The sequence below is a fragment of the Phaenicophaeus curvirostris genome, chromosome 3 (genome assembly GCF_032191515.1).
Source record: "Phaenicophaeus curvirostris isolate KB17595 chromosome 3, BPBGC_Pcur_1.0, whole genome shotgun sequence".
Classification (NCBI taxonomy): domain Eukaryota; kingdom Metazoa; phylum Chordata; class Aves; order Cuculiformes; family Cuculidae; genus Phaenicophaeus; species Phaenicophaeus curvirostris.
Window position 1 is genome coordinate 36,135,196 of NC_091394.1, and position 14,485 is coordinate 36,149,680.

At 41.5% G+C, this 14,485-nt stretch overlaps 1 protein-coding gene across 7 annotated transcripts in view; it reads left to right on the forward strand.

Moving 5' to 3' along the window:
• PHACTR1 (phosphatase and actin regulator 1) overlaps positions 1-14,485 on the forward strand; it is a 314,716-nt gene that overhangs the window by 229,363 nt on the left and 70,868 nt on the right. For 6 of the 7 annotated variants that reach the window (XM_069853669.1, XM_069853668.1, XM_069853670.1 and 3 more), the window contains 3 exons: positions 3,318-3,398; positions 11,463-11,648; positions 12,662-12,868. In XM_069853669.1, coding sequence (XP_069709770.1) covers positions 3,318-3,398; positions 11,463-11,648; positions 12,662-12,868 — 474 coding nt within the window. The remainder of the gene's footprint in view (positions 1-3,317; positions 3,399-11,462; positions 11,649-12,661; positions 12,869-14,485) is intronic. The other variant, XM_069853672.1, reaches the window with a different exon arrangement.

The window sequence follows — 14,485 nt, forward strand, 5'->3', positions numbered from 1 at the left end:
AGACGTTAGGAAAAAATTCTTTACAGAAAGGGTCATTGGGCAGTGGAACAGGCTGCCCAGGGAGGTGGTTGAGTCACCTTCCCTGGAGGTGTTTAAGGCACGGGTGGACGAGGTGCTGAGGGATATGGTTTAGTGTTTGGTAGGAACGGTTGGACTCGGTGATCCGGTGGGTCTCTTCCAACCTGGTTATTCTGTGATTCTGTGATTTGCCCCTGTTTCTTTATCAGAGCTTGAAAGAAATAGCATGCTGTAGAGCATGCTGGAAAAATCTTTACACTTACACCATAAATTACACATATGCTTGCTTCTATGAACTAGTAACTGAGACTTTCTTAGAGAATGGATAAATTTATTTTAAAAAGTTTCTGGCATAAGTAGACCCAGTAAACAGGGCTTAATGCTTATTTCTAATCTCCTGGAATATTGGACAAATTGCAAAATTAGGTTAATCACCAAGGAAAACGACAATGAAGTAATACATCTTTTGTTAAATATTAATTTAATTTTTCCCATCACAGAATTTACAAGTTTCTCATGAATCAAGGATTAATTTGGAGGTTTTTATTTAACCTCTGCTGTGAATGAATCACTTCTCAGTGGAGAGTGACTGAATTTATTCTGTATCAGCTTTCTGCTCGAAAAGAAAATCCTTCCTAAAAGAACAGGCAATCTTTGCCAGAGAAATCCAGGCAGATTGAAGCATTTCATTGTTCAGGCTGCTAGACCCTAATGAGTTCTGCATCTAAGCGCTTGTGATTTTTTTTTCCACCTGATCCAACTGTAGCGTAGCAGTTTATGCACTTAAATGTACGAGACTTGTTTGAGAGGAAGAATTGTATTAAAGGAAGGTAGCATAATCTACGCTTTTAGTATAACATCTGTTATCATAATTCAGTGCTGCTTTTAACCCAGCATGCCCTTCCTCTAAATATCTTATTAATTAAACTGGCTTAGCAGAAAAATAATTAATGCTTTCAATCCTGTACCTACTTAGAAAGGATTTGGAAACTGAAAAAGTTGCTTTAGTCTGAGCTTCAAACTAGAGGGTTGTTTTTTCATTCTTAAGCAGAAGCGGATTGCAACTAAAAGGGAGTATCTGAAAAAAAAATGTTGTATTCCAAAAAATATATTCTATCTCCAAAATTATGCTGGACTGCAGAAATAGTTGGTGACTTCGAGAAGTCTTGATCAATACTTGAGTGTCTTGCCCAGCACTCGTTTTGGGAAAGATGCTCCTGCTTTAATAATGTGATGACTTTCTAACCATGAAGTCAGTAGCAATGCTGCTACCCTGCATCACCAATTGTTGAAGAGACAGGAGGGTGAAATGGTGAACCTGGGTGGCTGACAGTGAATTTGTGTGTAAAATGTGGATCTGTTACTTAGCTAGTTAAGGTAAAGTACAGAAACAGCAGTGTTTGCCTGTGTCTTTGTTTGAGCTGTGCTGCTGTCTATATGCTAAAACTATTGCTTTCCTACTGTTTCCCCCAGCTTGATTTTCCACTAAAGAATAAGCTCAGACAGACTGGATGCTGTTTGCTGCTTACACTGACAGTAGTTCTGGAAAAGGTGTTGGTTGCCTGCCAGGATTTTAATAATTTCTTTGGTGGGAGAAAGCTCCGGAGTTACCTGTATCCTGTTTTAGCATTTCTTGGAGGGCGATTACTCTTAAGGAGGGCAGGGAAAAAGCTTTATATACTATACCAGAAAAAGGCTCCTTCAGTGTAAGGACAAGGTGGGTTGGGGAGCAGTCTGCAACGTGACTCCACAGTCTGATTGTTGGGTATTTCTTTTCAAAAGCATATTAGAAACTTAGAAATCAAAGTCTTATTGAAAGCCAGTGAGGTGCTTAAAGCACTTCTTCAAATAGGACTAAGGCACTCTGGAAAGTGCTGTGACTGTTATCTCAACAGCCTCAAAAATAAAACTGTACTGTGTGGCTAGCTAGCAAGTGTGGGGTCTTGTGCCTTAGAAAATGGACCTACCATTAATTCTGATCGATGCTGACTGTATTTAGGGCAGACCAGAGTTTTTGTTAGCTACTGGTGGTATCTACTGACCTTCTTTGTCCTGAAGAATACATGTTCAAAACTGATTTTAAAAATGAGGCAACCTAAATTTATCCTATGGAGAAGTGTAAAGGAGAGCTGGCCCTGTTCGTATTAAGCTGTACATGTCTGACAGCAAATAAGTTGCAATGAATGCAGTGTGTCAGTGTACGCATAGCTAATTCACCGAGTACATTTTGCTCTTGGGAGAATAGCCAACATGCAGCAGTGACAGAAAAGGTTACACCTCATGTTTTCAGCACAGGGGGTTTCAGAGCCTCTTTTGCTTTAAATCTGCCTTGGGCAGACTGGAGATGCTAAGTCCCGGTTCATTTGTGCATGCATGCATCTGTAATCTGCACTGGGTCTGATAGGAGAGCATATGGCAGAAGCAATTCGCCCTTGACTATGCCTCTTTTTTGGCAGGCACAGGCATGTTTCTCACAGAGCAAGTGCAGTCACAGCCACTCCTGCACATCACTTCTTGTGCCCCTTGCTTGCTAACTTTCGGCTCTTTGCCTGAATGCATGTCCTTTGTGGTGTTTTGGTTAATTGGACATTGTTTAATTACTGCTGAAGTAAACAAACATGAAATTTCTATCTGTTGTTTTGCCACCCCAGTGACCACAGATTCCAAGCAGGCAATACAGGACTCTGGCTGTTCAGACCTGGTGTAAATTGCAGTGTCTTACGGAGTTCCCCTCATTTACACTGGTTTTAGGGAGCAACACTCTCCAGGGAGAAGAAGGCTCCATTAAATAGCTCTTTTTTATTTTTGCATTGTCCCAAACTTCTTACTCTGCTCGCACTGGAGTTAGCAGGGAACAAGCTTTGGCTTCAGGGCAGCAGAGATGTCAGTCCTCTTCCATTGCTTGAGGACAGTCCATGGCCACATCTTTCACTGGTGTGATCCTTCACCTTGCCTCCTTTCTTAGCTTTCCATCTCCGGCTTCTGCACTAATTGCCTTTTTCTCCCTTTCCTGTCTCTAATTCTCCACAGCAATGCTTTGGTCATGTGTCAAAATTAAGCAATGGGAGTGCAGGCATGCCCTCAAATCGGTCAGTCCATAGTCATTTCTGTCAATAACAGCCATGCTACAGCAGCAGGCAGATTCTCTGGACTGCCAGTAGCCTTTATTTTGAGATGCTAATTTGCTACTGACTTGAAGACAAGAATAAGCAATTTAAAAATGTCTTAAAAGGCATAGAGCCTTTTAAAACAATAATTTCCCTTTTCTGTTTTTATTGACCCTTCTCCTTTGCTTACAGCTTTGGAAAGAAAAATATCAATGAGGCAAAGCAGAGAGGAGCTTATAAAACGAGGAGTGCTGAAAGAAATTTTTGATAAAGGTAAGTGTTCTTTTCGCTACATTAAATTGACATCCTATATAGTTTTATGGCCAGATATTACATTATTGTAAGATTAAGAACTGGGAACGCAGTCCTGAATTGCAGGACTGTGCAGAATAAGGTCTCCAAATATCTCTTTTGATTTCACTATGGGCTGGCCTTCCCTGTTGCATACATGTGATAGTTATCTAGCAAATAAAACTGAAAGCTAATTAGAAATGTAAAGCAGTAGAAATATAAATCATGGCAGCATGCAGGAAACACTTGCTACAAAACAGCTAGGCATCTAGGCTGCGGGGAGATGGAGTGGGTCTGTGCCTGCATGTGTTAGCATTGTCTGGTTGAGTCACTCTGGGATTAACTGTTGTGGAAAAGGGAAATATCTAAAGGTTTTGAATATTGGCAAGCACAGAACGATGCACATTCCCTTGAAACAGCTCAGTAGACATAATAATAATAATTCCTTGTTTAGGATAATTAATTTGTTGAGTTGGTAATGTATTATTTATGCAAAACCCCATTTTTTTATGAACACCATTGTTTTACACTGCTAATGCAACATATATTTGGCACCTATTACATATGCATCAACCTCTAATGGCAGCTTTTATTTGTTTTGCTGCTTCCCTTGTCAATAACTAAGGCAATGAAGTCAGCAAATTATATAAAGACATGCCAAATTTACCTCTTAATTTCAATAGAACTTATACATGTACTTTAAAGCCTCATTAATTCAAAGTCTATAAGCCTTTAACAATACCAGAACAAAACCTGTTGGCAGTCAATAGAAGTTATAAACTTTCACAGATACTGGAAGTACTGTGTAGACCTCATAAAGTCTATCAGAAGTAGGGCGTATCTCATAAAGTCTGGAGCATTTAAGTCTGCTACCTACTTTTTTAGTTTAGCTTATTGAGAAAGGAGAGAAGATTTAAAAAGGGAAAAAAAGTAAAACATATGGATAAAACAAATAAATATGTCATTAACTTCTACAATTTTTATCCATTATGTATTTTAGATGCTTCTTATCCTTTAGATCTAATGCCACCTGTGTTCTTACTATGGCCCACTGGCTTGGAAGTCATCCTAGATGCAACATCAGGGTAGAAATAACTCCTGGCAAAACATTTGCCCTTCTCACTGCTTTGGGTTTTCCACATTTTGGAGTATCACTCAGCTCAGATCTGCAGCCATGAGGCAAGCATCCTCACGGCCAGCAAGCCATGGTCCAGGTTGTCCCACCAAGTGTGTCGCAGCCTAGGGGAGGCCAGAATGTAACTCCCAGTTCAGTGCCCTGGCCAGCTCGGAAGTCAGCCTTCAGGCAGGCTACCATCCACAGTGTGCTTCCTTCATCCTTGCATCACATCCCACACTTAGCTACTTTCTGACCTGTCCCTGCGCACACCAAAAGGCATCCCAGGAAGAATCTTTCCTATGCAGCCTGATCTTGCCCTCCATATTGCTACCAGAGCATTGCAGCTTTCTCCATTTATCATATAATGCTCTAGTTTGTGATCTTCTGTATCACATTGTGAAGCAGATGCTAAGCTATCTGGAGGTCCTCATCTGAAAAAAAAAAGAAATTGATTGCTTTTTATAGTATTTTTTTCACCTTTTAATATCAGAAAAAGCTGGTTGAAACACATGCTGCTACATCCTATTTCCGATGCAAAAAGCAGAGCCATCAGACTTCTTCATTATCAGGTGCCACTAGAAGGGAAGCCACAATGCAAACTGCCAGGACTTCTCATCCACTACCTTACATTATTTCCTGCTGGTTGCAAACACAGTAAGCTGAGAATTGGTGCCCCTTCTTGAAGGAAAGAGGAAGGGCAGACAGAAAAGTGGTAATGCACAAGGATACAGGTAGCTTTGATGATACAAAGATATGAGTAAGGCAAGATTTGTAAAGCAAAACCAGTATTTCTTTCAGCAGTGTAAGGAATTCTAATCAAGGATATTATATCTCACTGCAAACCTTAAGTGGAAATAACATTTTCCTTGTAATTCCTGTTAAGTCATCTCTAATCGTTCAAGAAAACACAGCCGACTTTAGAACTTAGGAGCAGAAAGCTGTGTTGTATGATGGTAGCACCTTCCAGGGCAAGAAGTACCTTGTATAGTCAGTGGTATACCCATTATGTTAAATTTCTTTTTCTCCCTTTCCTAAGAGGTGGACAAAGTAGACAGAATCAGCCCTTGAATGAGTAATTTTCTCTTTTTCTTTCTTGAAAAAAATCCATACAGAACAAAGGCAGACCCAAACCCAAAAATTTTTGGAGCTTGCAGTGTTCTAAGTTTTCTAACACTATCCTGGGTGGAAAACTGGTTGGATGGCCGGGCCCAGAGAGTGGTGGTAGATGGAGTCAACTCCAGCTGAAGGCCAGTTACAAGTGGGGTGCCCCAGGGGTCAGTTCTGAGTCCAGCCCTGTTCAATGTCTTTATCAATGACCTGGGTGAAGGAATTGAGTGCACCCTTAGCAAGTTTGTAGATGACACTAAGCTGGGTGGAAGTGTCGATCTGCTGGAGGGTCGGGAGGCTCTGCAAAGGGATCTGAACAGGCTGGACTGCTGGGCTGAGTCCAATGGGATGAGGTTCAACAGGGCCAAATGCCGGGTCCTGCACTTGGGACACAACAACCCTGTGCAGTGCTACAGACTAGGAGAAGAGTGGCTAGAAAGCTGCCTGGAGGAGAAGGACCTGGGGGTGTTGGTCGACAGCCGACTGAACATGAGCCAGCAGTGTGCCCAGGTGGCCAAGGCCAATGGCATCTTGGCTTGTATCAGAAACGGCGTGACCAGCAGGTCCAGGGAGGTTATTCTCCCTCAGTACTTGGCACTGGTGAGACCACTCCTTGAATCCTGTGTTCAGTTCTGGGCCCCTCGCTACAAGAAGGATGTTGAGGCTCTGGAGCAAGTCCAGAGAAGAGCAACAAAACTGGTGAAGGGGCTGGAGAACAAGTCTTACGAGGAGCAGCTGAGGGAGCTGGGATTGTTTAGCCTGGAGAAGAGGAGGCTGAGGGGAGACCTCATTGCTCTCTACAACTACCTGAAAGGAGGTTGTAGAGATGAGGGTGCTGGCCTCTTCTCCCAAGTGACAGGGGACAGGACAAGAGGGAATGGCCTTAAGCTGTGCCGGGGAAGGTTCAGACTGGATATCAGGAAAAAAATTTTTACAGAAAGGGTCATTGGGCACTGGAACAGGCTGCCCAGGGAGGTGGTTGAGTCACCTTCCCTGGAGGTGTTTAAGGCACGGGTGGACGAGGTGCTAAGGGACATGGTTTAGTGTTTGATAGGAATGGTTGGACTTGATGATCCGGTGGGTCTCTTCCAACCTGGTTATTCTATGATTCTATGATTCTGTGATTCTGTAAAGTATTGTTTTTATCACGTCTTCTATTTTGAAGAAAAACCAAATTAGCTATTTAGTTGCCTCCTGTTTACAATGACATTCTGACCTGTTTGCTTCAGAATTTACTGGCTTTTCAGAGCATCCAGTAGGTAAAAGTTAGCAAAGCACAGTCAGTCATAGTGTTCACACATGGGAGAGTCACCGTAATCCAGCTGCTATATTTGGGAAACAAGAAATGCTTTTATCAAGTCAGTGACACTAATGCTTAAACTAGTCAAGTGAAACCACTCCAGACTGAACTGCAAAGAGCTTTTTTCTTGGCAAGGGCCAGACTCCCAGCCGAATCGGTTTCTGTCATCTTCCATTTCCAGGGTTCCGTGACTTGAGTCTTTTGAAAATGTAGGCAAAGGTTGTAATCTTTTCCAATACTATGTACTTTTGGGAAAATAGTAAGTTGAAGGAGTATCTGATGAGGCACCTGCTGTTCTAATAGTTTGTGGGCTGAGAGGTTAAAAATACAGCTTCCACATGCAACTGAGAACACACCACAGCATTTAGAAGAACTCACATTTTTGCTGTACCTTTACTCCCACTCATAAACAGCTTTGATTTTCACATGACAGTGCAACTGTCCCAAAAGCATCTGTTTTCAGAATTGCCCACTGTTCTATAGTGCCAGTCAAAGAATGAAACCTACTTGTGGTGTTTTGATACCTCTTCTTTTATCTGAACATAGATGAGATTGCCTGTAGTGAGAAATTTCTGAATATGAGTGTGTACTGATTGACTGCTTCAGTGGTTATGGTGCAGTAGTTCTGCAAGGATGCGTGAGCAGTCCTCATCTTTTATACTTTTGTGGTTTTGTACTCTATCTAGTCAAAAGAATGAATATAGACCCACATTTCAGGTTACCTAAATCCTGACAGAATTTGGAAGTGTTGCACTTATGTGCTAGGGCAGGTTTTGTGGCAGCATGTAAGCATAAGTTTGAAGAAGTGGCTTTGGTAGTACAGTGAGGAGGAAGGCATGGTAGCCAGCAGAGAGCCAGTGGAGCTGTGATTTCAATATGTTGAAAGGATTTGAACTCCTCCAGAAGCAGGGAAGACATCCATGTGTTAACCTGTCTCAGACTCCACAGGATCCTACAAAATCAGGGGTCTGTTTAGAGACTGAAGTCAAGGAGGATTCTAGCCACCGTGCCACCAAGGCTAGGAAGCAGCCGCAGGGACAGGTCTTGACAAAATGCAATAATACTCAGTTTTCCATCCTCTATCCCATGGGGACCATGGCAGAGAAGGACATGAATTTCTCTCTGCCCTTCCTAGACTTTGCCATCGAGAATTCTTTCCTAGGAAGTCTCACCTGAGAGCAGGCAAGTACTGAAGGAGACAACCCAAAGTGGAAAAAAACCTGGGATTTCAAACTCTGCTCATCATTTTGGCTTCCTTCGTCATGTGTCTGTGGAAGGAGCGCATGAGCATGGCACATTTCAAACATGCAAGAAGTTCCCTAGCCTACGGTGTTCTGATGAAAAGACAGGATGTGAGGGTAGGCAGAGATCCGACATAAAGAAACAACAAAAGGGCTGATCTGTACCAGTCTGCATGATGCGCTGCAGCCTGCTTTGCACCAGGCAATTTTTAAAAAACACCGAAAAGTGGAAATGGCAGGTGTGTTCAGGAGTGCAAACCATGAGTAGGGACCACGTGTTTTGAACATACCATCCATGCATCTCTGGGCTTTCACCCCATGCTGTTATTTTCACATGCTAAGGTGAATCAAAGTGTCTGGGTGGAGGCCTCTGCATCAGAGTTTCCTCTGAAGTTCTGTTTCTTCAGTGGCTTCAGGTCTGCAGAGCCTCCTGAGTAATAGAAGAGCAGGCTTCATGTGCTCTTCTTACTGCAGAGGTCCAGTTATTCTCTCTGGTCCTGTCCAGATGCAGCTGATTCACACTCAAACAGTATTATCAAAGCTCATGCATTTAGGGAATTCTCCACTAAGTAGCAACAGGCTCTATGAGAACACAGTAAAGGATTTAGTAAGCGTGAGAACAAAAGATTAAATGTTTTATCACTGTGCAAAATTAACTTTAAACTCATAGCCAGTTCTTGAATTCTAATTGATTTATCCATGTATATGTAATAACTGCATTACCAGGCTTCTTTTCAATTATATGTCAGCTAACTAGAGTAGCTTTTAGTACTTTAAAAATAATAAGTAATTTGCCTTTTATATCTGATTGTCAAGCATGTCTCTGATACAGGATTAATTCACACTAAGATATTCTTCACTCTACAAATTTTATCCACATCTTTGATCTGTTTGCTGTACTTGAGCAGCTCCCTATGTAGCTCCTCTTTAAGTGAGATTTGATTTAGGGTGTATATTTCAGTGAGGATTCTGTGTCATATCTGATTATTTCAGTCAAATCCAAGGACAAGTTTTAGAATCTAATAGAAGATTGGAGATATTCAGATGTAAGATTAAAAGACGTTGCGCTATCAGTAGAGAAAGCTGTCATGCTTGTTGTTATGACAAAAAGTAGAAGCCAAAATTTTATCTCATGTTTTACTTTTTTGCAATCGTGAACCTTCCACGGGTCATTTGAATGATATCTTCTTAAATCATGCTGAACATACCTTTAGAAGTTCAAGGTGCATTTAAGAGTAAGTTAAAGTGCTTAGCATGTTATGATAGGCATCCCACTTAATTAGAAATGTGTGGATATCCCTCCAAAAACTAAATGTTACTGGTTTTATCATGCATACTTTTTGTCTGCTCACAGTTATGGTCAAATTCAGTCCTGCACTGAATTAATGTTTGTCACTGGACACAATCACTGCCTTTCATTGAGGAAACAGTTACTTTGCATAAGAAATAGTTATGCTTTTTCATGAAAGCAGGTAACTGAGGAAATAACAGACCCTATTCCAAAGACGTGTAAAGGTATATGTTTATAGGAGACACAGAGAGACAGAGAGAGGCATAGCATTTCCACTCAAACAGCTAAATTGAAAAATATTCAGTTTAAATACAGGGTGAACTGTTGCTTGATTTTTGCCACCTAGGAAAATAAACAGGTTTATATTGAATGATCACAGCAGTTAGGAGACTGTGGTGCAAACAGTTGGTGAAAACCTTCAGTTTTGATTCATGTTGCCACCTTTTAGCCTAATCAGTTGATTGCTCTGAAAGCTGTAGGTTGTGTTTCAGACTAGTATGATGTGGCTGTGCACTATAATAGCTCCCCAGGTCTTCAAAAAAATAAGCCTCCAATAAAAACAAGAAAGTCAAGACCTTGGTATTTCTAATAATTCCAAAATAAGCAGGAGACCGTCTTCACTCACTGTAAGAAGCTTTAAAAGGCAGAAACATAATTCTGAATACAAACATACTTTCAGACTTGTTAATTTCTATGTCCTGATGCTTAAGTGAGACTTAGGTTTTTTTTCTCTTTTCAGTATTGTTTTCCAAATTGTTATGCACATCTTAGCCCTGTGAGGGGAAACTGGGCACTTATTTGAGTAATGTATATGGCTGATCAGATGTGCCCAAAAATCAAGAACCAGATCCTAAAATCCTGAGTTTGACTTACAAAAATAATTTAAATAGATAGTAAAATTAGGGTCCATTTATCCGCCTGCTGGTTTTTAGACTTACAGGTCACATTCTGGTTATATTTCCAGGCTTCCACTCCTAATCACAGGGGCTGAACACTTTCCTTTACAAAATTGTACTTGAGATATCCATGTGATCATTGCCTCCAGGTACCAGAGTGCTGTGCATAACAGATTCTGAGATAAAAAACATGTAGGTTGACACCATAGAGAATGATCTGATCTCTCACTTCTGTTCTTTAATATTTTTAATCTGAAGTGATGTATGATAGGAAAGAAACTACCAGCTGCTTTTACAGAAATTCTGCTCAGATAGAGCAGATATTATGAATAACTTTAAAAACAGGCTTTCTAAATGGAATCTGCTATATCTTGGTATCAAGCCCTTATATAAGCCAACTATAAAAATTATTCTCTCTCTTACTTAAACTCTTGATTTTGGGACCTCTTATGTTTTTATTTGTGTATAAAAGGCAGACATACTTGTGTGGTTTTGCCTGTGTCCCTTACAGTATGATAGTTGGTGTGAGGGAAGAAATAATTATTGCAATTTTTATTAAAATATTATAAATTATATTCTGTGTACATTCATATTCTTTAAGAAAGCTCCATAGCTTCAGTTCCAGCCCATTCTCATTCCTGACTTCCCAGCTTCAATATAGACAGAGAGAAAACAGATTTTGTGGCCCTGGATTGGTCTGCATGGCTCCATGGATGGTGGTTGGTCAGGAACCATCCAGCTTAGACCATGGATTCTTATGAGCATCCTAGGGTAAGCAAAGGATCAACACAGATATTTAACCAATCTTTCCCAAATCTTAGTAACTTCTTAAGGCAAGTGGAATGCTGTCAGAGTTATGTGAAACTATAGTGGACAGAACATCACAGCAGACATCTGCACAAGTTGTATTTTTGAGATACAAACGATATTGTTTTGATCCTTGTCCCTGTGTCTTCTGTATACATGCAAGGTCTCAGTTCAGACCCCTCATTTGCAAGCAAGTTAATGGAGATAGCACATTTCATTTAACATTCCTTCTGCGTCTTATTTATGTGTCTTCTGTTGTCATTCTGCTTTCCTCCAACTATGAACAGATGGGGAACTTTCCATACCAAATGAAGAAGGAGCTTTGGAGAATGGACAGCCTCTGAGCTCCACACAAGTGCTGAGCTCCAGCCAGGTATCCCTGCCAGCCCTAGCAGAACTGGAGTCAGGTCCAGCATCTGGAGAAGCCTGCTCATACGAGGTGCTCCCAACCACAGAGATCATGGATGGGACAGGTAACATGTTGTTTACATTGTGATGTAGATACTCTTAAGATGTTTAAAGCAAGTTCCTGACTTTTAACATCTGGTGTCTGACTCTGGAAATATTTGTTGAAGACCAAGGTCTTCTGTTGGAGAAGGAGGTGACAGTATACAGATTGTCACTAGATGTTCCATGAAAAAATTTTACTGACTTGGCGTAGAAGTAACCTCTACTTCTGCACAAGTATCTTGCTCTTTGTCAATATTTAAGAGTAGATTTCTGACTCTGTGGCTACATCTCAGCTGTGCCAATGAACTCTGGAGCAGAGAGCTGATAGCATTTTTAAACCCTTGGGTACAACATCATGCCCTCTACCTGCTGTGTGGTGTTGGGTGATATTCACAACAAACAGATCTCAGTAGCAAACACAGACAGTTACCCGGTTACCCTACCCTAGGGTAGATGAGGCTCTTTGTGCTTCTTCCCCAACCCATGCAGAGGGACAGCAATACAATACATCCAGGTTAGCTCCTCTTTCTGCATCACTTAATGCCGATAGTAGTGAATGAAGGTCAAGTGAGAAAAAAGTGACTGGTAGAAGTGTTCATCTATGATTTTGCACAGATATGTGGCCTCTTTGAAATGGAGTAGGCCCCATGAGGTGCTTTTGCATTCATAGGGTAAGTTTAGAGACCACTTGCTAACATATCTGATCCTGAGCAAGCTGTGGTGACAGACCATCTTGAGATGTGACATTTTAAGGTTCTTGATTTGTGTTCAAGATGTGGGAGTATGTTCCAGCCTGGCATAAGGGAGCTGACTTCTGTCAGAGGTAATGGGAAATTTGGCTGTTGTGTAGATGTGTGTTACTCCTCTTTTTCTCTTTCTTCCTCTCCTCCTTTCTGTGCTATATGATGTTTGAGTGAAATGTATTAGTCATTATTACTCTGCATTGGTGCACTGCGTTTCTTGTCTAACGATGGCTGTATTCGCTGTTGCTTTGCTCGTAACGTTGTTGCGTCTATGATGTGGTTGTGTCCTCCAGTGTCTGAAGAGAGCCCCACATCCAATGAATCCAGCGTCCTCCTGTCCCAAGATCCTACAGCTAAGCCAGTCCTGCTACTTCCCCCAAAAAAATCTGCTGCTTTCCCTGGAGAACATGAGGACACCCCAGTGAAACAGTTATCCCTCCTCAAACAGCCCCCTGCCCTGCCTCCTAAACCTATTGCCAGGATTGCCAGCCACTTAACTGGTAAGTAGGTGTTCCTGGACCCTCAGCACCACTGTTTCCCTTATAGGAAAAACCTGTCCTTACAGCAAGGTTCTCAATGTCCTTTCTTCTCTTGTAATGCTGTTTGCACTTGTTGGTGTGTGTACTGGTAATGTATCTGTGTTGTAGCTAGGGCAGAGTTCACTATGCACCTTCAGACTCCACCTTTATCGAGGTTGCTTCGGGGCACTTTCTCTCTTAGATGTAACTACCTAAGACTGCCACTGCATTTCCTAACCCTGATTACTCCTAATCATCAAGTCTTACTATCACCACAAAAATTGCAGGATGTGCTTTGAGGGGAAAGGAAGTATCAGGAAAATACCAGGAAATCTTTAAATGCCTTTAATGAGAAAAAGGGAGAGAGTTGAGGGGAAAGGGAGAGTTTTGCTTTCTCTTTTTGCCCTTTGTTGCTTCTCTTCTCAACTGCCATCTGGGCAGATCCCCCCTGCACACACCCTGTATCTTTTCAAGTGTTTGTCTTTTATTTGGCCCCCTGATCCTTGCACAGGCCACTCTGTCCCATGGCTTTTTACCATTTTGCTTCCCTGCTCACACTGACTGCCTTACTGCACCCCTTTCCATTTCCTTCCCACTGGTGAGTCTTGATGATGATGGGCAGCTCCAGTTCCAAGTGACCAGGATTTTGATGTCCTGCAGTTAATGCTGCAGTTTATCTCTCACTGCATGGCAGCTAGCACCAGCAGGCAATACAGGCTCCTTTTTCGTGTTCCAGATGTTTTTACAAGTGTCCAAGCTCCTTGGGATTCAAAGCTTTAGGTACATGTGGAAGGAGGATTAGTGGGTCTACTCTCTCCAGTCTCTCATTTAGACCACTGAAGCAGAGGATGGCTACTTTTACACAGATCAAAAAAATGTTCCCTAAATGCTTGTTTGCAACTTTTGAACAGTCTGCTCGTAATTGGCAGCTGCCGCCCAGGAGAGAGCACCTCAAAATCAGGATGAGGTGTGTACATCTGTGTACTTGGACAGAGACTGGTCTCACTGATTCAGTCTTGTTGTGTTAGTGTTGCTCTGATCCTTTCAGGGCTGCTGTGATAAATGTTCAGCTCACATTAATACATTCTAGTTTTTTTTTATTTTCTCTCCAGACAGTTAATACCCATTTTATTCGGGTTAAAGTATATGTCAGGAAAGGGCTCATTAGGAAAGAGCATGTTCTGGTTTTTTCTCGTATCTCTATGTAGTCTCTTCATGTTTCTGTTTCCACAGATTTTCATTCTGTATAGTTTTGTTCATTTTATGTGAAAACTCTTTACTTTCTTGCCTGCCTATATCTACACATAATGGTTATTAATTTTCATTGTACTACAAACTGAATGGGCAGTTCTGCAGGCTGCAAAGCCAAGCAGCAGTATTGATGGCTTCAGGTGAGGACAAAACCAGCTTCCTATGATCTTCCATAACACTCTGTTCCAATTACAAGGAGCTGCTCAGAAATGAGGCCAACGTAGAAGAAATAAAAAAATAGGAATAGCATAGGAAAAAACTCAGCTACTAAATGCCCTTCATTCATAGGCCTTTCTTTTTTAAGAGATAGCATAAGACTCAAAGGATGAGGGCTTGTGGTGTGGGGTT